Below are 26,216 nucleotides of genomic sequence, written 5' to 3' on the forward strand. Positions count from 1 at the left end.
AGTTTACATCAACCTAGCTCTAAAAATTTCTTTAACCAGTTAATTTTATTGTTCTAGCTTTTTGTCTTAAGAATGAAGGAAGCATATACACATGCCCAAATGTCAAGAAATAATGAGCTGAAGGATACCTTGATTCTTACAACAGGGGATATTGGAAGGTATACTTGGCAGCATTTGTATTCTTCCTTATTTATTTTGGCCATTCTCCATTTTTATTTGCTTGCTGTTAAAAATGGTGATATGATATTTGTGATATTATAGACAAATTGTGAGTCAACATGAATTTGTTTATAGATTTCCATTTGTTTCTGGGATATTGGAGATATATGTGTGTGTGTGTGTGTGTGTGTGTGTGTGTGTGTGTGTGTTTGTGTATTCATATGTATGTTGTTTTTAATTTTAGGGCCGCAAAAGGAGATTTGGTACCTTTTGCACTCTTACACTTATTGCATTGTTTGTTATCCAAGTCAGCATCTGTCTCTGGAGCAGCATACACAGAAATTAGAGCTCTGGTTGCAGCTAAAAGTGTTAAACTGCAAAATTTTTTCAGCCAGTATAAGAAACCCATCTGTCAGGTAAGAGTCAGCATTTGTCTTGACTATAGGCAACAGCAGTACTTTTTAAGAGTTACAAAAAAGAAGAATATTTGTACATGTTTTATTTTGCTTGCTTTTCTTTTTTCTTCAATTTTTATTTTAAGTTTTGGGGTATATTGCAGCATGTACAGGTTTGCTACATAGATAAACATGTGTCATGGTGGTTTGCTGCACAGGTCATCTCATCACCTAGGTATAAGCCCAGTATCTATTAGCTATTATTTCTGATACTCTCCCGTCCCTGCCGCTGACAGGTCCCAGTGTGTGTTGTTCCCCCCATGTGTCCGTGTGTTCTCATCATTCAGCTCCTACTTATAAGTGAGAACTTGTGGTGTTTGGTTTTCTGTTCCTGTGTTAGTTTGCTGAGGATAATGGCTTCCAGTTCCACTCATGTCCCTGCAAAGGACATGATCTTGTTCCTTTTTATGGCTGTATAGTATTCCATGGTGTATATGTACCACATTTTCTTTATCCAGTCTGTCATTGATGGGCATTTAGGTTAACTCCGTGACTTTGGTTTTTTTGTTTGTTTGTTTGTTTTTGTTTTGTTTTTTTTTTTGAAATGGAGTATCACTCTGTTGTCCAGGCTGGAGTGCAATGGTGCAATCTCAGTTCACTGCAACCTTCACCTCCCAGGTTCAAGCGATTCTCTTGCCTCAGCCTCCCAGGTAACTGGTATTATAGGTGCCTGCCACCATGCCTGGCTAATTTTTGTATTTTTAGTAGAGGTGAGGTTTCACCATGTTGGCCAGGTTGGTCTCGAACTCCTGATCTCAAGCGATCCACCCGTTTCGGCCTCCCAAAGTGCTAGGATTACAGGCATGAGCCACCGCGCCTGGCCAACTTTGCTATTGTAAATGGTGCTGCAGTGAACCTACATGTGCATATATCTTTACTATAGAATGATTTATATTCCTTTGGGTATATACCCAGTAGTGGGATTGCTGGGTCAAATGGTATTTCTGCCTCTAGGTCTTTGAGGAATTGCCACACTGTCTTCCACAATGGTTTAACTAATTTAGACTCCCACCAATAGTATAAAAGCATTCCCTTTTCTCGGAAACCTTGCCAGTATCTGTTTTTTGACTTTTTAATAATAGCCATTCTGACTGGTATGAAACGGTATCTCATTGTAGTTTTGATCAGTGATGTTGAGCTTTTTTTCATGTTCGTTGGCTGGCTGCATGTATGTCTTCTTTGGAGAAGAGTCTGTTTATGTTCTTTGCCCACTTTTGTTTTTTTCTTGTAAATTTGTTTAAGTTCTTTGTAGACTCTGGATATTAGACCTCTGTCAGATGAATAGATTGCAAAAATTTTCTTCCATTCTGTAGGTTGTCTGTCCACTCTGATGATAGTTTATTTTGCTGTGCAGAAGCTCTTGAGTTTAAATAGATCCTATTTGTCAATTTTTGCTTTGTTGAAATTGCTTTTGGCGTTTCTGTGATGAAATCTTTGCCTGTGCCTATATCCTGAGGTATTGCCTAGATTTTCTTCTAGAGTTTTTATAGTTTCGAGTTTTACATTTAAGTGTTTAATCCATCTTGAGTTAATTTTTGTATATGATGTGAGGAAGGGGTCCAGTTTCAATTTTCTGCATATGGCTAGTCAGTTCTCCCAGCACCATTTATTAAATAGAGTCCTTTCCCCATTGCTTGTTTTTGTCAGGTTTGTCAAAGGTCGGATGGTTGTAGGTGTGTCATCTTATTTCTGAGTTCTCTAATCTGTTCCATTTGCTTGCTTTTTAAATGTTTTATTTTCTTTTTTCTTTTAAACATTTCTTAGAGACCAAGTTTCACTCTGTTGTCCAGGCAACATACAGTGACATGGAGTGGTGTGATCATAACTCACTGAAACCTCTGACTCCTGGGCTTAGAGATCCTCCCACTTTAGCCTCCTGAGTAGCTGGGACTACAGGTGTGCACCACCACACCTAGCTGATTTTTATTTATTTATTTATTTATAGAGATGGGGTTTTTGCCCAGGCTGCTCTTTAACTCCTGGCCTCAAATGATCCTCCCACGTCTGCCTCTGAAAGTGCTGGGATTACTGTCATGAGCCACTGTGCCTGGTTTTAAAAAGAAAGCATTGTGCTTGCTTTAAAAAATTACTGTTAAGGCCGGGCGTGGTGACTCATGCCTGTAATCTCAGCACTTTGGGAGGCCAAGGCGGGCGAATCACCTGAGGTCAGGAGTTTGAGACCAGCCTGGCTAGCATGGTGAAACCCCATGTCTACTAAAAATACAAAAATTAACTGGGCATGGGGCGGGCACCTGTAATCCCAGCTACTCAGGAGGCTGAGGCAGAAGAATCGCCTGAACCCAGGAGGTGGTGGTTGCAGTGAGCCGAGATCGCACCACTGCACTCCAGCCAGAGTGACAGAGCAAGACTCTGTCTTTAAAAAAAAAAAATTATTGTTAAAAACGATGTATTTAGTTTATAGTTTATTTAATATAACTGAAATCTTGCCATTTTTATATTTTAGGATATTGGTCTGAAGATACAGGTTATAAATAGGGGAGGAAGAAAATCATCTTATAATGATGTATAGACTTTTTAGTGATAGTAAACTCTTTTACGCCTTGATATTATGTTATATGACACTTTGTTTTAAATATATTCAATTAATGGCTGAAAAGTTAGGTTATGCTAAAATACTGAATTTATTTGTGGTATAATCCTTAGCATGATATTCAAGTTTTTTAACTAAGTCTGATTATGTCATCTGTGAAAGGCAGATTATGACATAGTCTACCTCATTAAGGTTGTTATAAAAATTGAATGGACCAATTCAGATAATGTAGAATACTATTTGATACTGCCCTCTATCGTAGCTTAAAAAGTATTTGTTAAAATTTCTTTTCTGTGTGAAAACTAACAATAAAATGGTTTTTGCTCTAGTTTTTGGTAGAATCCCTTCACTCTAGTCAGATGACAGCACTTCCGAGTACTCCATGCCAGAATGCTGACATGCGAAAACAAGATGTGGCTCACCAGAGAGAAATGGCTTTAAATACCTTGTCTGAAATTGCCAACGTTTTCGACTTTCCTGATCTTAATCGTTTTCTTACTGTAAGTTGCAACATATAGTTCACTTGAGGTTTGCAATTCAGTATTGTGTTCGTTCCATTCTAGGTTTTGACTTTGATATGAGATTATTGCTTACACTGTAAAACTTAGGTTTAAGTGGATTTGAGTCATTGTTCTTTATGGTTAGCTGTCCTGAAAAGTTAATACTAATTGAATAATTCTGATTAAAGTTCGCTGTTTGAGCCCTTATGTCTTTGGTGCTATGATTTGTTCCACTGGTAATTCGAAGTCTAATCTGATCACTTCTACTCCTAAGGTGTTGGAATAATAAAGTATAAAATTATAGTGGTATAAATGATCTACTGTGACATATTTTATAGTATGGAGTGGACTCCAAATATGTGTGGCATTTAAAAATATTTTTGCACATAGCGTATGTGAATATTTTTTTCACCCAGACAAATGTACTTTTTGGTAATTGTTGCATTCTTTTTCAGAGGACATTACAAGTTCTACTACCTGATCTTGCTGCCAAAGCAAGCCCTGCAGCTTCTGCTCTCATTCGAACTTTAGGAAAACAATTAAATGTCAATCGTAGAGAGATTTTAATAAACAACTTCAAATATATTTTTTCTCATTTGGTCTGTTCTTGTTCCAAAGATGAATTAGAACGTGCCCTTCATTATCTGAAGGTAATTGAATATTTCTATATATTTTACTTTTTTATATAAATTAGCATTATAGGAAAGATGTAACATTCTTCTAGGAAGGAGGGTGAGTAAATTATAGCCTATCCTAGAAGACTGTAAGTTTAAATGTTATGTTAAATAATCTTTGTCCTGAGAGCATATTAAATAGAATTCTCCTTTTGTTTTCTTTGATCATTTCACCATAATGGGATATGATAGGCATCCTTTCATAGGAGAGGTTCTCAGCCTATTTCATTATAGTACTTTTCAGTTGATTGGAGTTATAAGTTGACTGATGATACACACTTAATTACATCCATAGGAAGAGGCAGCCACCTTCAAATGTAGTATAATGTCTGTATTTAGTTTAGTTGCTTGGTGTTCTGATTACAATTTGGTCCAGGTTTTTGGTAGTTTTTACATTTAAAATTATAACCTGTGCTGCTTTTTTTGGTGTCATAGTAACAAAATATCTCTGAGGAATATGAAACTACATGGGAACAGGAAAACTATGAGAAATATGCATATAACTTTACTGTTTTCTCTGATGTTAATTTACTTAATTTGTTTCATAATATATGCCAGCAGCACATCTCTTTCCACATGAGAGTTAGTGAATGAATATCAAATATATTTATTCATCTTGAGAAAGTATTATACAACTGTATATTGTGGAGATAGAATGATAGTATTAAGTATTTATGGAGTATTTAATACATGTCAGAAATTGAGCTAAACAATTGATATGGATCATTTCATGTAATCCCCACAGTTACCTAATGAGATAAAGGTACTCTTAATTTTTTGTGTGTGTGTGTGTGTGTGATGGGAGTTTTGCTCTGTAGCCCAGGCTGGGGAGTGCAGTGGCGCGATCTCGGCTCACTGCAACCTCCACCTCCTGGGTTCAAGCGATTCTCCTGCCTCAGCCTCCTGAGTAGCTGGGATTACAGGTGTCTGCCACAAGGCCTGGCTAATTTTTGTATTTTTAGTAGAGGCGGGGTTTCACCATGTTGGCCAGGCTGGTGTCCAACTCCTGGCCGCAAGTGATCCACGTGCCTTGGCCTCCCAAAGTGCTGGAATTACAGGTCTGAACCAACACGCCCAGCCAAAGGCACTATTTTTTTGTTTTGTTTCATAGATAAGGAACTAAGGCAGAGAGAGGTTAGATTAGGTAACTTGTCCAAGTCAGCATATCTGATAAATGACAGCTAGAATTTAAACTAAAGCAATCTGAACAGAAAGACTGCTATAAGCCACTATACTACATTTCTTCCCAGGGTTATGTGTCCCCTATAATGAGTTGATGATATTATAAGGCCTTAGAGAAAACTACGACTTGCTTTTTAATATTTTATTTCTAAATAAAGTTGGATCACTTCTCCTCATTACATATAATCTATGGGAGACCTACCAGGATAGAATAAGATTAGAATCTTTTCCAATGCCTTTTCTTAATACCATTAGTAAATCCTGTCATCTGGTCTAGAGCTCCTGATTTACTAATAGCATGTTAAAATTAGTATACTTGTTTCCAGGATGTTAGTAGGAAGAAAAAAAAATTTTTTAACATGTCTTTGGGTTAGAATGAAACAGAAATTGAACTGGGGAGCCTGCTGAGACAAGATTTCCAAGGATTGCATAATGAATTATTGCTGCGTATTGGAGAACACTATCAACAGGTTTTCAATGGTTTGTCAATACTTGCCTCATTTGCATCCAATGATGATCCGTATCAGGGCCCAAGAGATACCATATCACCTGAACTGATGGTAAGGAATATGTTCTATGAGGTTTTTTTGTTTGTTTTTCTTCCTTTTTCAGCTTAATTATGAAATTGAAGAAATCATATTTTTGGTCATTTTCTGGCTGCTAGCAATTTGTTTAAATTTTAAGTTGGTATTTTTATTTTGAAAAGGTTGATTTAAATTGCGTGGTCACATGCACAAGATCATGAACACAAGATCACATTTATTTTCTTATAGCATTGTCACAACTTTGTTTACATATTTACGTATTTAGGGCATTAACAACGTATATTAGCATTGAAAAATGTGGACTTTTAAGTGTTTTTAGTAGATTTTATTTTTTCACTGAATAAAAATGTTGAAGTTTATTTTTCTTTACTACTTTTAAATTACATGTATATTAGCATATGTTTGTAGCTCTCCTCTCACCCTGCCCCTCCAACTACTCTTTCCTTACCTCAACAAATGAAACTTTTCAATTCTAACTGTAGTTTAATCCATTGTTGGATAGAAGGGAAGTTAGGAAATATGTTCTCTATTTTAAATCTTTCCCTACCATAAATTTGTATTTGAAATCACTTTACTGTTTATCTATCTTAAAAAAATATATAAATCCTCAGAATTAAATTATTATTTTTTCTTTCAACTGCCCTCATTCCTCTAAGAGACTTAAAGGACTGTTGGCAAAATATTTTAACCCATTTATGCCAGAGGTTGCAAATTTTTTTTGTGAAAAATTAAACTTTGGTGATGACCTTGAGCAGTAGGATATAAATAACTTCCGCAAGCTTACCATTCCAATAATGAAACACTAGACATAAGTTCATTAAGAGAGATTTTTATCTCTGGTTTCTCATTTCCCATTCTAGTCTGGCTCTTTTCTCACTATTCCATGAAATTCCTTTTGTCAGTATCACCAACAGTCTTCTGGGCTATTAAATCTCGTAGTCACTTCTCTGTCCTATCTTATTCAACCTTTCAGTATCATTCAATACAATTGGCCATCCTTTCCTACATGGCATCTGTGATACCACATTGTCTTGATTTTCTTTTTTGCTTCACTGTTCACTCATATTTAGGCTTCTTTACTGGCTTTTTCCCTGTAAATTATCTACTTTATCCTCTAAATTTTAGAATAACTCAGGACTATGTCACTGGCTCTTTTTTCCCAGCCATCATTCTCTCCTTTAATGATCTTCTTTGATCTTTTTCTTTAATATGAGTTACATTTTGATAATTTTTAGTTGAAATTTCAGTCCAGACTGCCCCTGAGCTTGGTTTATATAGGTTAGGTCCTGGGAGGAAACAGATGGCATACACACAAACGTTTACACAGAAATAGTTTAAGAGAGGGGCTACTTTTAGTGACATGGCAAGGTTAAGGGAACCAGCAAGGAATGTTAAGGAACCCAGGTACTACAAACAGCAGAAAACTTAATGCCCCTCTTAGTTCTGGGAAAGGGGAAGAAATAGTGTTACTAGAACCTGATTGAGAGCCAGAACCATGAGGGGGGTCCTCTCATTGTAGAGGAACGTAGCCACTGCCAGAACTACCTCAAAACACAGACAGAGCAGGAAATATGAATACCATACTCTCTCCTCCTACCCTCTGTTCTAGTGGTATTTCCTGCTGACTGAATTCAGTGGAAAGCCAGAGGGCAAGGGATCCTAAGTGATGCAGTCTGGTCAGTGTCCCAGGTATGGAGCAGGGCAGGAGGAGGCAGAGAATGGACCTGCGGATGACAGAGGATGGCAAACAGATATTCACCTTTTCGTCATCTCTACTCTCATGTCTTATGAGCATCTCAAACAATTCCAAATATAATTTGTTCATTAGAAATCTTTATTTTCCCTTTCTAACCTGTTTTTCTCCCAGTCTTTCCCATCTCAGTAATGGTATCACTATCTACCCAGTTGCATGAGACAAAACCTGAGAAGCATTCGTGAGCCCTCCATTTCCTTTATCCTTTTATAATCAAACAATGAGCAAATCCTATCAAGTCTCTCCAAAATATATCTTTTCATTTCTGCCGCCACCACCCTTACACAAATAATGATCAGTTTTCTCGAGACAACTGTGAACGTCTCCTAATGGTTCTGTCCTTTCATTCTTCCCTCTCTACAATTATTTACACAGCCTTTGGAGTGCTCTTTTTACAAACTGATATCATTCCCCTGATTAAATTCCTTCTATGGTTTTCATTGCCCTTAACATAAAATAAAATATGTAAGGCATACATGATCTGCCTTCCTGTCTACTCTCACATAGTACAACTCTTTTCTTCCTTTCTCCCTATATTTCAACATGGTTTCCTTTCTGTTTCTTAAACATGCCAAACTTCTTCCTGCTTCGAGATCTAGGCCCTGGATGGTCTCTTTGCTTGGAATAATCTCCTGGATCTTTCTCATTCTTTAGATTTCAAGAGTTTCCTGAGTACCCTGTCTCAACTCCCTTACCACATTTCTTGTCTATCACAGGATTGTGTTTATTTTCTTATAGCATTATCACAACTTTGTTTACATACTTACTTATTTAGTGTCTTCTATTGATACTAGTCTACCTTGTAAGCTAATGAGAGAGAATGACTTTGCTTATCTTGTACACCTGTACCCAGTACAGGATTCTAGGTATACGTAATAAGTATTTGGTGGTAGATAATATATTGGTAGGTAGATAAAGTCAAATAATTGTCTGAGTGCAAGAACTTTAATATTGGAATGTTGACATAGATTGTGTGATCCTTATCTGCTTTTTATTTAAGCAACATAGGCTGGAACCATACAATTAGTGAATTGTGGCTTACCATTCCAAAGTTGAGTCTCAATCTAAATCAGAAGTTTGCAGAACAAAATGCAATTTTAGGTTTTAAAAACCAGATGATTTTCCTGTGCTAGGCAAGATAAAGATTTATCCTGACATCTAATCTGGAGAGACTTGTAGGATACCTCACTCCTCTCTATTACATGGTAGCACACACGCTCCTACCCTTTTCTTGGTAATGCATGGAACCTGAAGATACCTAAATCAGATGCCTCAACATCAAGCAGTGCAACTTTCTTATAGAGTTCAAAATGCTTTAGTTGCTACTCATTCCCAGCTCTTTTTTTTTTTTGCTCCTTCCTTCTGCCTGTACATAAAGACATGAAACAAAAGAATATTCTTCTTTACAGAGTGGTCACATTCTCAGTTTGTAATAATATGAACAAATTGATTTAATACTTAGCCACATACTAAGTCCTTAGTGAATGATACCTTTTTTTTTTTTTTTTTGGAAGCAGGGTTTTGCTCCGTCACCCAGGCTGGACTGCAGTGGCGCAATCTCAGCTCACTGCAACCTCTGCCTCCGGCGTTTAAGCGATCTTCCCACCTCAGCCTTCTGAGTAGCTGGGACCACAGGTGCATGCCACCATGCTTGGTTAATTTTTTTGTAGAGATGGGGTTTTGCCATGTTACCCAGGCTGGTCTCAAACTTCTGAGCTCATGTAATCCACCAGCCTCAGCCTCCCAAATTGTTGGGATTATAGGCGTGAGCCACCGCACCTGGCCAATAAATGGTATCTTATTTAGCCTTTACAACAACTCTATGCAGTAGGTGATTTTATTGTTCACATTTTACAGACTTGGAAGAATTAAGTAACTTATAGAAGATCACACATTAGGAAGTGTCAAAATTAAGATTCAAACCTAGATTTGGCTGACTTAAAGCCCATGCCCTCTCCTCCAGGACCTTCTTCTAAGAAAGTATTAACTTGGTCGAGCACAGTGGCTTACACCTGTAATCCCAGCACTCTGAGAGGCCAAAGCAGGAGGATTGCTTGAGCCCAGGAGTTTGAGACCAGCCTGGGCAATGTGGCGAAACCCCGTCTCTACAAAAAATACAAAAAATTAGCTGGGCGAGGTGGTGTGTGGCTGTAGTCACAGGTACTCAGGAGGCTGAGCTGGGAGGATTGCTTGAGTCTAGGAGGTTGAGGCTGCAGTGAATTGTGATTGTGCCACTGCACTTCAGCCTAGGTGACAGAGACCCTTTCGAGAGAGAGGAAGAAAAGAAGAAGAGAGAAAAGAAAAAAGAGAGAGAAAGAAGGAAAGAAAGAAATAGGAAGGAAGGAAGGAACTCCAAGAAAAAAGAGAAAGGAGGAAAGAAAGAAAAAGAAAGAAGGAGGGAGGGAAGAAAGAAGGAAGGAACCCTGTTTAAGTAAAAGAGGAAGAAAGAAAGAGAAAGAGGGAGGAAGGAAGCAAAGGAGGTAGGAATGGAAGGGAAGGAGGGAGGGAGGGAAGGAGGGAGGGAGGAAGGGACGGACGGAGGGAGGGAGGGAAAGACGGAGGGAGGGAGGAAGGAAGGAAGGAAGGAACTAAGGAAGGAACTCTGTTTACTTCAGGAAACCTAAAGTGTCATGGATGATGATATCTAGTCTGCAACTTTTGATGCCCATGGTCTTGTGCCTCTTTTCCCCTATTACTTCAGGGGATATTATCCCCTATGTGAGATCATTATTCTGGTAGGATACCTTTTCTTTAATTGTACTTTTCTACCTTAGCTCTAAATGTCATAGAATAAGGGCAGTCCCTTGTCTTTCTCTATTTTCTTCCTTCTTTTCCTCTCCACTCCACATCCTGACATGCATTAGATCCTGAGGATCCCACCCCAGCTCACTCCATGATTAAAAAACTCATCATTTTTTCATTGTACTATACTGTTTAATCATATTTTTTCATGGTGACTATAAATCATTTCATTAGTTTCTTTAAATACTACATGTGAAGATATATGCTTTTGGAGAAACTTAATTCACCAAGTATTTATTTCCAATATGCTAATCTAGTTAGGTAAAATATAAATGACATTAATTAAATAATTAAAATGTCAACTTAAGAAATTCAATCTGTATAAAGCTTACATATTATCTGTTTTTATTTCTTAGGCTGATTATTTACAGCCCAAATTGTTGGGCATTTTGGCTTTTTTTAACATGCAGTTACTGAGCTCTAGTGTTGGCATCGAAGATAAGAAAATGGTAAGTGGTGATAGTTGAGTTCCAGAGTGCCAAGATAGAATTCATACAGAATATAGATAAATTCTGCATCTAGCTGCAAACATTCAAAGATGAGAAATAACCAAATATGACATTCTCTATTGCTGAAGAACTCATATACGCTTTTTGGGAGTCTAAAAATTGGAATTGTATTCGTTTCATTTCTTTAGTTTAGGAGGGATAGAACACCCAACCCAAAGTGACTAAAAGGAACTTGTGGCTGTGTTACTAAAAACATAAGGATAATGTAGCTTTAGGTATAACTTGATTTTGGACTCAAAAGAGTTCTCAGAGTCAATCTTTTGGCTCAGATTCATATGGGTTGGCTCTGTACTTAAGAGCCAGTTAATGACCTCAATGGCTTCAAGCTCACGTCATCACAACATTTAGTCCAGCCTTTGAAGAGAGAGACTAGCAATCACTGAAAGCTCAAACAAAAGTTGCATCATTGAGTCTCCTTGGTTTAGATTGGTCTGGTGTGGGTCATGGCCCATGGTGTTTTTGAGCACCAGAAATCTAGGGTTATTATAATGTAAAGCAACTTTATGTTTAAATGCTTGTGCCACAATGAAGTTTCATTATGACTGCTGCAACAGTTGGCCACCATTGGAAATTTTCGTCCTATAAATTGGAGTAAAATTTTAGATATTGATAAAATTTCCCTTTCTGTTGCTTTCCACCTCTGCAGTCAGTAAGATTACAATAAAAACAAAAAACACCTACGAACGGAAGCTTTTATTTCAGTGTATACTCCCCCCTCCTTTTTTTGTTTTTTATAATCTTAAGGAGCCAAGAAAGACATATGTTACCATATTAAACTTTGCAAATTTCAGCAACCAATGCCTGTTCTTTTGGTGTCAACTAGTAAATTTAATCCCCCAACCAATTACTATTCCATCTATGTGGCTTCTTTCTTACTGTTTCCTCAATTGCTATCCTAAGTGAGAGAACTACAGTTTGTCTTGTAAACCATAAGGAGCGAACATGTTTTGCCATATAAAGTCGACCAGAGAGTTTCTTTACCCCTTCATTATAAACTGGAGCTGCTGATAACAGGTCTGGTTCTGTGTTTTTCATGTGTTTCATTTTCTGAGTATATCATTAATTATTTGTTTTACTAAATTCAGGACATCTTGAATTTAATATCATTAGGACAAAAATTTCCTTAACTATTGATTGCTGTGAAATATTCCATTTACTTCAAAAATTTTTATATGGTCTCAAATTCAAATGATTTTAATTCAGTTTGTTTTATATATGTATATGACAGTTTGGGATAGATATGAAAGAAATTAAACAATATACATTATACCTTTAATAAATTAGAAATTTTACTGTTCTAGATGAATACTGGGCTAAAATAACAAATCACCTTCAAGGGAAAAAACAAAAAAGAACTCAACTTGTATTTTTAAAGTTTATAATTCCCACATAAGACATAAGCAATTGGACAAAACAAACTGGCCAACATTTATTCAATCTTTTGTGTTATCTGAGAATAGATGACACCCTGATACTGGGTGGGAAGCACTTGTCCTTAGGGCTCGTCTGCTTCTGGCAGCATGTTTATAAGCTTTACTCTGAAGCACTACTTAACTCTATAGGCCTTGAACAGTTTGATGTCTTTGATGAAGTTAATGGGACCCAAACATGTCAGTTCTGTGAGGGTGAAGATGATGACCACACTGAGAACTGGCCTTCGGTTCAAGGATGACTTTCCTGAATTGTGTTGCAGGTAAATGACTGCCTGAGTTTATTAATTTTTTTTTTTTTTTTTGCATTTTCCAGTAGCACTAACTTGAATTCTTATCCCTTTGAGGGAAATTGGGTTCAAATAATAAATAAGGTAGAAAGACTATTTATTTGTATTTAAAACAGAATGTATTTACTTCTTTTAAAACATTTTACTATGGAAGTCTTTTAACGTACTGGAAAGTAGAAGAGTTATCAATGAGCCTACATACCTATTTCCCAACCTTAGCAGTTATCAACATTGCTAGTTTTTTTAAATCTATTTCTACCTTTTTGATTGTTGGTTGGGTATTTTAGAGAAGATCCCAGAATCGTATCATTGTACTTGTAAATACTTTAGATGTATCTAATGGATGAGGGCATTAAAAAATAACTTTCATGAATTACTATACTTAACAGGATTAATAGAAATATCTAATCTAAAACTCAGTCCTTATTCACATTTCCTCCAGTTGTCTCAAAGGTATTTTTCCCAAAGATATTGTATGTATTATGTTGTATATATCATTTCCCAGAGATATTTGTATGCATCATAGTTTCTTGAATTAGACTATAAACGAAGTTTACATATGTGTATTTGGTTGCCTGGCTCCTTAAGTGTCTCTTGTAAACAGCTTCATCCCTTAAGTTCTCTACCCACACATTTTACTTATTTTAGGCTGTTAAGATTTTAGGATGTAGGATTTGGCAAATAGCTAATTTAACTTTTCCCTCTGTCTTTTCTTTCCTCCCTGTTTTTTCTATAAATGGTTACCTATAGATGCTTGATTAGATTTAGGTTCAATTTATTATGATAACATACCTCATAGGTGAGGCTTTGTGCTTCTCTTGTGGCACCGTATGAGCCACATAATAATATCTGATTGTCCACTTTTAGTAATGGCAAGATTAGACAGTAGGTTTTATCAACCTGGATCCCTTTATTATAAAATTCCCCATTAATCTTTCATCTGATGATTTTAGCATTAATTAATGATCATTGCATAAGTCCATTATTTCATTACAGTTGATAAAATAGTGATTTTCTAATTTTATTATTCCTTCTGTATTTACTAGGTGGGATTCTTCTTAAAACAAAATTCCTCATAAAATTTGGCTAGCCGGGCATGATTGTGTGTATCTGTCGTCCCAGCTGCTTAGGAAGCTGAGGTGGAAGGATCATTTGAGGCCAGGAGTTTGAGTCTCGCTTGGGCAACATAGCAGGACCTTGTCTTTAAAAGGAAAACAACCATAGTTCATATAAAGCAGTTCATAAATACTTGAATATTTCCCTTTAATTAATCAATTTAGGAATATAGGTTTGTGCTGTAGCAACCTCCAGTGAAGTTTTTCTTCTTTTATAATATCATTTTGATAACAGATTTTTATGTTTGGTTAATTTTTATCCATTACAATCACTATCCTTTTTTATTGCTGAAATTGTCCCATCTTAAGCAAGTAGAAATCCCTTCAAGTTGGCATCTATGAGTTTTGATATGGCCTCCATTAATCTCTTATAGATTCTCTGCTTTCTGGCATGACAAGATGTCCTGGGCTCATCTTGAACATTTCCTGCCCCTGACTCAAAGTTAGCGATTTCTTCAAGGAACCCTGGCTCTGGTTCCTTTGAGCCCAGATTAATTCCCAGCATAGGCACTCATTGGGCCTACTGTCATTGCTTCTAAGTCTTAAGTGAATGTAGCTACTAGAAAATTTTTATAAAGAATATGTTTTAAAATCATGTGAAGTACTTATTTTCTGTGTGCATGTGCTACCAACTGAATATATAGTTAGGTTCACTTGTTTCAGTTTGTTTAAAATTTTTAAGGGTTGCTTTTTCCCTCTATTTTATTTAATTTAAAAGTTATATACGCCATTGCACTCCAGCCTGGGGGCAGAGTGAGACTCCGTCTCAAAAAAAAAAAAAAAAAAGTTGTATAAAACATTTGCATAGTCCCAAATTCAAGTCTGTGTAACAAATTGTAGTCAGAAATCTAGATTCCAATTTTGACCTCTACAGATATCTATTTTTATTAATTTTTGTATATCCACCCTTTGTAAAAGAATAAACAAATACACACACACACATTTTTTTTTGTATTAATTCTGCCCCAAACACTGTTTTTCACCTTGCTTTTTTGACTTCATATAATTTGGACATCACTTTATTTGAATATATAGCACTGATCTTTATTCCATGTTTAAAGCTGCCTTTTAATCTATTGTTTGTATATATCATGTGTCTTCAACTAATTACTGATTGATAGAGCTTTACAAATAATAAAACTAATTGGACTTCATTTCTATTTGTTTTTTCACACAGAGCTTGGGACTGCTTTGTTCGTTGCCTGGATCATGCTTGTCTGGGCTCCCTTCTCAGTCATGTAATAGTAGCTTTGTTACCTCTTATACATATCCAGCCTAAAGAAACTGCAGCTATCTTTCACTACCTCATAATTGAAAACAGGTATTGTAACTGAAATTAACAGTAAAATAATAACTTTTTAAACTGTATTTTTGTGTCTCAAAATTACTGATGGTAATGTGGAACTGTCACTTTTTTGAATTTCAGGGTTCATCAATAAACAAAAGTAATTGGCATGTAATTACATATTGAAATGATGCTATTTCAGTTGTGGCATTGCTTCTATTATAATTATTTCTAAAGCTCACTAATTAATAGGTCAGCAGTTAAAAATTATTTTTCATTAATTCTGTAAATGTGAAACCTAATTTACCTTTCTTTTCACAGTCAAAAGGCAGATAGTTGAATAGCATGAGAAAGGTTAGGAGAGATGCCTATTTTCTGCAGCTTACCTTAGTTGAAACCCTTATTACTTCATTGCATTAAGCTTTGAACCAGCCTCTCTTCCTTTAAGCTTTTATCACTTTTCTTGATATTGTTACTAGAACTGTGTTTTAAAAATATCTCTTTATTGGTGTCATTCCAGCATACAAAGGCATTCTGAGATTCTCCATTTCCTAATTGATAAATTCCAAATTGCTTAGCTTGATGTTGAAGGCTTTCTAAAAATCTGGCCACAGACTATTTCTTACTATCTTCCCCCATAATTTTTCAAAACAGGCATTAGGCTATAGCCAATGTGGACTACTATTGACAGAACATACATTATTCTTTCCCATTTGTATTTTTCATTCAGGCTGCTTTTTAGACTGGGATGTCTTTCTATATATTTAAATTTTTTTCTGTGATTTTACTTAATGTTGTATATAATCATTCCTTTGCTTGTGAAAAGTTGAGATTGAAGTACTACTTATTCACCTACTCACCCATATGCTATTGCTGGTCCCTTTAGTCAGTTGCAGTAACTGTCTAATGAGGGAGAAATCATAAAAGAAGGAAAAGTTAATGTGTTTTTATTTAGTTAAAATACTTTTATTTTTGATATTTTGATATTTTGTGCATGATAAAACAACAAAGTCACTAATTTAGATTTTGGGACTACTTTTCAAGTACCTTTTAAATTTTTTTGTACATAGTCATATCTTTGCTGTTTATTACAGAGGTATCATTTCTCTACCTTTCTCATAATCATAAGAAAAATCCTGACCAGGCACGGTGGCTCATGCCAACAATACCAATACTTTGGGAGGACAAGGCAGGAAGATTGCTTGAGGCCAGGAGCCTGGGCAACATAGTGAGAACCCCATCTTTACAAAAAATACAGAAACATTTTAAAAAAAAAGCAAAAAGAGCCTGTAATCCTAGCTACTGCAGGCTGAGGCAGGAAGATTGCTCGAACCCAGGAGTTTGAGGCTGCAGTGAGTTATGATCATGCTGCAAGATAGAAGACCTTAAGCTTGCTGAATGAAGGCACTACTTTGGCTTTGTTTATTGTTCCATCCCCAGTGACTAGCAGAGTGCTTAGCATGTAGTAGCACATAGTAGTTATTTAATATATATTTATTGCATGAGTTAACGAAGACTAGGATTTAGAAACGCTTATATTTGGACCCAGAAAGATTAGAGCAGTTATTATATTAGAAGGAAATTAAAAATTGTAGCCCTGATAAGGATTATTTATATATTTTTTTCTACAATTCTTCATGATAATTTATGTATTGGGGTAGTCTTTGGCTGTCTATTGGTACATTCCAAATCACTCCAAAACCTAGTATCTTAAAACAATGAGCATTTTTATTTGCTCATAATTTTGCAATCTGCACTGTGCTCAGCTGGTCAGTTCTACTGGTCTTACAAGTGGTCACTAATGTGGCCACATTCAGCTGGCAGGTAGACTGGGCTGGGCCTCTGTCTCATTCCGTGTAGTCTCACAGTCTCTCTCTCTGTACCACGGTCTGTCCATGTTGGTGGCCACACTTCTTACATAGTGACTCAGGGCTCTCCAGAACACACAAATGGAAACTTGCAGGCATTTTTAACACATAGGTCCCAAATTGGCACTGCATATCTTCTGCCACAGTCTATTTGCTAAAGCAAGTCACACACTCAGCCCAGCTTGAAGAGGAAGGGACTGTATATATGGGTTTGTATGCTGAGAAGCATGGTTTATTGTAGCACTATTATAGAGTGATTTTCATAGCTTTGGTCATTTTCCACTAATAATTTAGCTGAGCATCTTAGACATAGTTAGAAAATACTTTGCAGCTCAGTAATCAACTAGTACTTTTAATTATAAATTAAATTGGCCTTAGTTTCAACTTTTACTTTACGTTTTTTTAGTATTCATATTCTTGGCAAATAATTCTTTTTATTCCAACTATTAGGGATGCTGTGCAAGATTTTCTTCATGAAATATATTTTTTACCTGATCATCCAGAATTAAAAAAGATAAAAGCCATTCTCCAGGAATACAGAAAGGTATTTAATTTTTAATTTGTGGTTTAGGAGATCATTAATACAGAATTGTTCCGAAGTTCCAATACATTGAATAAAGATCCTTTAGGATCATATCTAGGGATAATATAGTCCTATTCTGATGGCTAATTCCTGGTGAGTAGATAATGATTCCATGAATCCATGACTTTTGGAGGGAAGTTTTAGCATTTAGATTAAATATGTAACAGCATTAGATAGAACAGAGAGCAAAAAATACAATACCATTCTTATGCCTTTACTACCCAGACCAAAGTGTCCTTACTTATTGTCCCAAAAAGAAGAGCTACCACAGCGGCACACCCTAAGAGAAGAAAGGAAAGCTGTGAGATGATTCTAGTTTTGTTGTGCTACAAACCATGATATAGAAATGTCAGATGTCAATGATTCCTGAGATTTAGAAGGGGAATAATCTATAATTCCAGCATCTTAAATCTTAGTGAGCTCTTTAAAATTATGAAGATGTTAGTGGTGATTTCATAGAACTTCTGGGTAGAAAGTGGGATACCTGACCTTGGGTGTCACCTTGGGTAGTGAAAGGAAGTGAATTACCTATATAATCCATAGACCTTGTTCAAAGCTATTATGTAGCCCTTTGTAAATTAAGGGAAACTTGTACTTCCTATCAAGAAGTACTTATTTTAGAGAAATAAATTCTTACTTAGTTGGGATAAAATTTTTCTCCAGGTCTAAAAATTTTACAATGAAATCTGTTTCCCTCAGAATTACTAAAAATGACTTATGCTATACAAAGGAAGGAATGGAAATTTTATTACTTTAAAAAATTGTTTTGGTATAGTTTAATGGTAACTATATAGAGAATTCAGGCCTTTGGAAATGGTTGTTAAAATAGTCGATTAATAAGGTCTGTCTCTCTGTGCTTTGTATGTATAGGAGACCTCTGAGAGCACTGATCTTCAAACAACTCTTCAGCTCTCTATGAAGGCCATTCAACATGAAAATGTCGATGTTCGTATTCATGCTCTTACAAGCTTGAAGGAAACCTTGTATAAAAATCAGGTATGCTAAGATAATATAATTAAAAATGTATAGCAAAGAAAGATTGGAGGCTTAAAGAAAAGATGACAAAATGACATTTTTGTTTGAGATTTAGTGAAAGAAGAAATTTTTATTTTACCTGAATTATGAGATCTGACTGAGAATTAGGAATCCATGAGATGCCCTTTGAGCTTGAATCTCAGGGATTTGCAGTTTTTGTTGTTTTTGAAGGATCATGATTTGATGGTTATATTTTAGGTTACTGCATCTTCGTAAGTAAAGATGTATATAATTGTATAATATAGCGGCAGTTTATGTAAGTCTTCTCACATATTTCCTATGGATATATGTCATATGAAATGTCAGCAATTTTAACATTGTACATTTTGACTGAATTAATGTTAGTTTTAATGAAGCTAAATCTTTAAGTTTACTTTTTCAAGGGGCAAGTGAACTTTATTCTTTTCTTTGGCAACATAATGTAGATTATCCCCAAACTTGATGATAGTGAGAACTGGTATTTAAAATACCAGATCACTGTATATGAATAAATTGGAAAAAATTTAACTGAATTACTCTTTTTTGCATATCTAGAACCCATATGGTAAGATATGAGAGCCTAAGACCCTCATGAATTTTGGGTTTACCATTCTATAATGGAAGGGTGATATTTCCTTCCATTATTAGAAGCAAGCACTTACTTAGGATAAAAGATATACGTGATGGTAATGAGCACATGTTTCTGGGGCAGTGAGTTTGTATAACCAATGTGGGTAGCAGCCAGTGTGGAGATGATCCCAACAGAGGGGAGGAGCCTTGAATCTCCTCTAGGTTAAGTGTTATGCCTTCCTGACTATAGATGTGCATTATCAATGTTACAGCCTCTATTCCTGCTCTAAACTACAATGAAACTACCCTGTGCTTGTCCCTAGCCCCATACCTTTACCTGGTTTTCAGGTAACTCAAAGGACTTTTAGTCTTTTAATTTAATACAGAGATTTATGAATCACAAAGGTTTTCTCCTCTTTGCATAGAGGTTTTCTAGTTTAGGTTATTTCCAAGCAGATAGCACAGTCATGGTCTAACATAAGGAAACTTCACCTTGATCATCACTTCCTAGATATAAATAACTAAATCTGAGATTTCTTACAGTCTTTTTTTTTTTTTTTTTTTGAGACGGAGTCTCGCTCTGTCGCCCAGGCTGGAGTGCAGTGGCGCAATCTCAGCTCACTGCAAGCTCCGCCTCCCGGGTTCACACCATTCTCCTGCCTCAGCCTCTCCGTGTAGCTGGGACTACAGGCGCCCGCCACCATGCCCGGCTAATTTTTTGTATCTTTAGTAGAGACGGGGTTTCACCGTGGTCTCGATCTCCTGACCTCGTGATCCGCCCGCCTCGGCCTCCCAAAGTGCTGGGATTACAAGCGTGAGCCACTGCGCCCAGCCTCTTACAGTCTTAAGGCAAGCCGCAGCTGCCCCACTTTGCCTCCTGGATCACAAAAGATAAATCATATCTGGCAACTCCCTTACAGGATTTCTTCAATGTAAAGCCCCGATGCTAATAGATTACCTAGACAGAATAAGAAAGGAATTGTACTTGCAGGAGTCTTGAGTAGTCTGATTAAGATATAATAGCCATATGTTGTTATGAGATTTTTTTTTAAGTAAGGATTTAATGTAGTTTGGCATCTATAGCTGAATAAATTTATGGCAGGCTGGTAAGAAAAAACCAAAGGCAAGGAAGTTTGGAAGATCCATGGGGAGGTAAGAAAAGAATAAAGATCCAGAAGCACATGTCTTCCTAACCATACTCCAGCAGACACTGGCCCAAAACACCTGGGAATAAAGAGAGAAGGAAATGGGTTTTTTCCCAACAGTGGCAAGAAGATAGCATTAAAGCTGAAGACAATTGAATTAAGACTTTGAATAGTACTGTCCAAAGGACCTTTCTGTGAGGATGAAAATATTCTATATTTGTACTCTTCAGCAGTAGCCACTAGCCACATGTGGCTCTCTTGAGCACTTGAAATATATGCTCAAACATTATGTTCTGAGGAACAGAATTTTTAGTTCTCTTTAATTTTGCTAATTTAAATTTATTTACTTTTAGAGGCAGGGTCTCTCCAGTACAGGGGTGTGATGATAGCTCCCTGCAGCCTCAAACTCCTAGGCTCAAGCAATTCTCCCACTTCAGCCTCCTGAGTAGCTAAGATTACAGGTGTGTGCCACCATGCTCACCTAATTTTTTTTTTTAAGAGATGGGGTCTTGCTATGTTGCCCAGGCTGGTCTTGAACTCCCGGCCTCACACAATCCTCTTGCCTGGGCCTCCCAAAGTACTGGTGTTACAGGTGTGAGCCACTCTACCTGGCCTAATTTAAATTTAAATAGCCACATGTGGATAGTAGCTATTGTTTTGGACAGTGCAGCTCTACAAGTTGGTTGAACCTACAGGAATACCACCAGAGCATGAAACTGGCATAAGATGAGAGGATTAGAGATCAGTCTTTGTAGTCAGTACTCTTAGAGTCCATGAGACAACAGATGCAAAAGATCCTGTTTTAGAATTTAAAATTGTAGCCACAGGGACAGGAAAAGATACTTTAAGAGTGGATTGAAAGGAGGTTTTTATTTAAAAATACACCTAAAGTTGTGGTAGGAGTGGCTAAATTCCGGTGTAATGTAGCAACAAAGCAAACTCCAAGACGTGGTGATATGAAAGTTAATAAGATGATGGCTGATGTAGCATTAGATACTTAACTATTTTTATGGAATGACCCTGCAAAAGCCCTGTACTGATGGGTAGTCCCAGACAGTCATTGACATTGAAGAGATGACACCTTCTACTTATTTTTAAGGAGGAATATATATTTTTGAAGGAATAGAAGACTTCTAAGCTCAGTGGATGGCAGAAAATGATTTCTATGTAGAAAAGTCAGACTAGAGATCAAATTAAGAAACCATATAATTGGTTTCTGAAGATTGATACTAGTCAGGTTTAAGGAATCCATTTCATAAAATCCCAAAAAGATAACTTTGTAAGAAGCCAAAATAAACTTTTATGGCAATGCAGAATTCTAATAAAATGACATTTGCTAATGATTACACTTAAGAGAAGAGGCTATTGAAAATAAAACTGGGAGGTGGAGTCAAGATGGCTGAATAGGAACAGCTCCAGTCTACAGCTCCCGGCGTGAGCGACACAGAAGACGGGTGATTTCTGCATTTCCAACTGAGGTACTGGGTTCGTCTCACTGGGGAGTGTTGGACAGCGGGTGCAGGACAGTGGGTGCCGTGCACCGAGCGTGAGCCGAAGCAGGGTGAGGCATTGCCTCACCCGGGAAGTGCAAGGGGTCAGGGAATTCCCTTTCCTAGTCAAAGAAAGGGGTGACAGATGACACCTGGAAAATTGGGTCACTCCCACCCTAATACTGCGCTTTTCCAATGGTCTCAGCAAACGGCACACCGGGAGATTATATCCTGCGCCAGGCTCGAAGGGTCCTACGCCCATGAAGCCTCGTTCATTGCTAGCACAGCAGTCTGAGATCAAACTGCAAGGCAGCAGCGAGGCTGGGGGATGGGCGCCTGCCATTGCCGAGACTTGAGTAGGTAAACAGTGGCCGGGAAGCTCGAACTGGGTGGAGCCCACCGCAGATGAAGGAGGCCTGCCTGCCTCTGTAGACTCCACCTCTGGGGGCAGGGCATAGCCAAACAATGGAACACCTCTGCAGATTTAATGTCCCTGTCTGACAGCTTTGAAGAGAGTAGTGGTTCTCCCAGCAAGCAGCTGGAGATCTGAGAACGGACAGACTGTCTCTTCAAGTGGGTCCCTGACCCCCGAGTAGCCTAACTGGGAGGCACCCCCCAGTAGGGGCAGACTGACACCTCACACGGCTGGGTACTCCTCTGAGACAACTTCCAGAGGAACGATCAGACAGCAACATTTGCTGTTCACCAATATCCACTGTTCTGCAGCCTCCACTGCTGATACCCAGGCAAACAGGGTCTGGAGTGGACCTCCAGCAAACATCAACAGACCTGCAGCTGAGGGTCCTGACTGTTAGAAGGAAAACTAACAAACAGAAAGGACATCAACACCAAAACCCCATCTGTATATCACTATCATCAAAGACCAAAGGTAGATAAAACCACAAAGATGGGGAAAAAACAGAGCAGAAAAACTGGAAACTCTAAAAATCAGAGCGCCTCTCCTCCTCCAAAGGAAAGCAGCTCCTCACCAGCAACGGAACAAAGCTGGATGGAGAATGACTTTGACGAGTTGAGAGAAGGAGGCTTCAGACGATCAAACTACTCTGAGCTAAAGGAGGAAGTTTGAACCCATAGCAAAGAAGTTAAAAACCTTGAAAAAAAATTAGATGAATGGCTAACTAGAATAACCAATGCAGAGAAGTCCTTAAAGGACCTGATGGAGCTGAAAACCACGGCACGAGAACTATGTGATGAATGCACAAGCCTCAGTAGCCAATTCGATCAACTGGAAGAAAGGGTATCAGTGATGGAAGATCAAATGAATGAAATGAAGCAAGCGGAGAAGTTTAGAGAACAAAGAATAAAAAGAAATGAACAGAGCCTCCAAGAAATATGGAACTATGTGAAAAGATGAAATCTATGTCGGATTGGTGTACCTGAAAGGGACAAGGAGAATGGAACCAAGTTGGAAAATACTCTGCGGGATATTATCCAGGAGAACTTCCCCAACCTAGCAAGGCAGGCCAACATTCAAATTCAGGAAATACAGAGAATGCCACAAAGATACTCCTTGAGAAGAGCAACTCCAAGACACATAATTGTCAGATTCACCAAAGTTGAAATAAAGGAACAAATGTTAAGGGCAGCCAGAGAGAAAGGTCGGGCTACCCACAAAGGGAAGTCCATCAGACTAACAGCTGATCTCTCCGCAGAAACTCTACAAGCCAGAAGAGAGTGGGGGCCAATATTCAACATTCTTAGGGAAAAGAATTTTCAACCCAGAATTTCATATCCAGCCAAACTAAGCTTCAAAAGTGAAGGAGAAATAAAATCCTTTACAGACAAGCAAATGCTGAGAGATTTTGTCACCACCAGGCCTGCCCTAAAAGAGCTCCTGAAGGAAGCACTAAACATGGAAAGGAACAACCGGTACCAGCCACTGCAAAAACATGCCAAATTGTAAAGACCATCGAGGCTAGGAAGAAACTGCATCAACTAACGAGCAAAATAACCAGCTAACATCAACTGACAGGATCAAGTTCACACATAACAATATTAACCTTAAATGTAAATGGGCTAAATGCTCCAATTAAAAGACACAGACTGGCAAATTGGATAAAGAGTCAAGACCCATCAGTGTGCTGTATTCAGGAAACCCATCTCACGTGCAGAGACACACATAGGCTCAAAATAAAGGGATAGAGGAAGATCTACCAAGCAAATGGAAAACAAAAAAAGGCAGAGGTTGCAATCCTAGTCTCTGACAAAACAAACTTTAAACCAACAAAGATCAAAAGAGACAAAGAAGGCCATTACATAATGGTAAAGGGATCAATTCAACAAGAAGAGCTAACTATCCTAAATATATATGCACCCAATACAGGAGCACCCAGATTGATAAAGCAAGTCCAAGAGACCCACAAAGAGACTTAGACTCCCACACAACAATAATGGGAGACTTTAACACCTCACTGTCAACATTAGACAGATCAACGAGACAGAAGGTTAACAAGAATATCCAGGAATTGAATTCAGCTCTGCCCCAAGCAGACCTAATAGACATGTACAGAACTCTCCACCCCAAATCAACAGAATATACATTCTTCTCAGCACCACATCGCACCTATTCCAAAATTGACCACATAGTTGGAAGTAAAGCACTCCTCAGCAAATGTAAAACAACAGAAATTATAACAAACTGTCTCTCAGACCACAGTGCAATCAAACTAGAACTCAGGATTAAGAAACTCACTCAAAACCACTCAACTACATGGAAACCGAACAACCTGCTCCTGAATGACTACTGGGTACATAACAAAATGAAGACAGAAATAAAGATGTTCTTTGAAACCAACAAGAACAAAGACACAACATACCAGAATCTCTGGGACACATTTAAAGCAGTGTGTAGAGGGAAATTTATAGCACTAAATGCCCACAAGAGAAAGCAGGAAACATCTAAAATTGACACCCTAACATCACAATTAAAAGAACTAGAGAAGCAGGAGCAAACACATTCAAAAGCTGGCAGAAGGCAAGAAATAACTAAGATCAGAGCATAACTGAAGGAAATAGAGACACAAAAAACCCTTCACAAAATCAATGAATCCAGGAGCTGGTATTTTGAAAAGATCAACAAAATTGATAGACTGCTAGCAAGACTAATAAAGAAGAAAAGAGAGAAGAATAAAATAGATGCAATAAAAAATATAAAGGGGATATCACCACCGATCCCACAGAAATACACACTACCATCAGAGAATACTATAAACACCTCTATGCAAACAAACTAGAAAATCTAGAAGAAATGGATAAATTCTTGGACACATACACCCTCTCAAGACTAAACCAGGAAGAAGTTGAATCTCTGAATAGACCAATAACAGGCTCTGAAATTGAGGCAATAATTAATAGCTTACCAACCAAAAAAAGTCCAGGACCAGATGGATTCACAGCCAAATTCTACCAGAGGTACAAGGAGGAGCTGGTACCATTCCTTCTGAAGCTATTCCAATCAATAGAAAAAGAGGAAGTTCTCCCTAACTCATTTTATGAGGCCAGCATCATCCTCATACCAAAGCCTGGAAGAGACACAACAAAAAAAGAGAATTTTAGACCAATATCCCTGAGGAACATCGATGCAAAAATCCTTAATAAAATACTGGCAAACCAAATCCAGCAGCACCTGAAAAAGCTTATCCACCATGATCAAGTGGGCTTCATCCCTGGGATGCAAGGCTGGTTCAACATATGCAAATCAATAAACCTAATCCAGCATATAAGCAGAACCAACAGCAAAAACCACGTGATTATCTTAATAGATGCAGAAAAGGCCTTTGACAAAATTCAAGAACCCTTCATTCTAAAAGCTCTCAATAAATTAGGTATTGATGGGATGGATCTCAAAATAATAAGAGCTATTTATGACAGACCCACAGCCAATATCATACTGAATGGGCAAAAACTGGAAGCATTCCCTTTGAAAACTGGCACAAGACAGGGATGCCCTCTCTCACCACTCCTATTCAACGTAGTGTTGGAAGTTCTGGCCAGGGCAATCAGGCAGGAGAAGGAAATAAAGGGTATTCAATTAGGAAAACAGGAAGTCAAATTGTCCCTGTTTGCAGATGACATGATTGGATATCTAGAAAACCCCATCGTCTCAGCCCAAAGTCTTAAGCTGATAGGCAACTTCAGCAAAGTCTCAGGATACAAAATCAATGTGCAAAAATCATAAGCATTCTTATACACCAATAACAGACAGAGAGCCAAATCATGAGTGAACTCCCATTCACAATTGCTTCAAAGAGAATAAGATACCTAGGAATCCAACTT

At 37.5% G+C, this 26,216-nt stretch overlaps 1 protein-coding gene across 1 annotated transcript in view; it reads left to right on the forward strand.

Moving 5' to 3' along the window:
- Window positions 1-26,216, forward strand: part of ATR (ATR serine/threonine kinase) — a 135,425-nt gene that overhangs the window by 25,200 nt on the left and 84,009 nt on the right. Inside the window, exons 12-21 of the mRNA XM_032144158.2 lie at window positions 58-158; window positions 404-575; window positions 3,495-3,665; window positions 4,121-4,315; window positions 5,896-6,081; window positions 10,978-11,070; window positions 12,693-12,823; window positions 15,143-15,286; window positions 17,569-17,662; window positions 18,572-18,697. Of these exons, the coding sequence (XP_032000049.1) occupies window positions 58-158; window positions 404-575; window positions 3,495-3,665; window positions 4,121-4,315; window positions 5,896-6,081; window positions 10,978-11,070; window positions 12,693-12,823; window positions 15,143-15,286; window positions 17,569-17,662; window positions 18,572-18,697 (1,413 nt within the window). The remainder of the gene's footprint in view (window positions 1-57; window positions 159-403; window positions 576-3,494; window positions 3,666-4,120; window positions 4,316-5,895; window positions 6,082-10,977; window positions 11,071-12,692; window positions 12,824-15,142; window positions 15,287-17,568; window positions 17,663-18,571; window positions 18,698-26,216) is intronic.

Source organism: Hylobates moloch, unplaced genomic scaffold, assembly GCF_009828535.3.
Source record: "Hylobates moloch isolate HMO894 unplaced genomic scaffold, HMol_V3 SCAFFOLD_22, whole genome shotgun sequence".
In the NCBI taxonomy this organism is placed as follows: Eukaryota; Metazoa; Chordata; class Mammalia; order Primates; family Hylobatidae; genus Hylobates; species Hylobates moloch.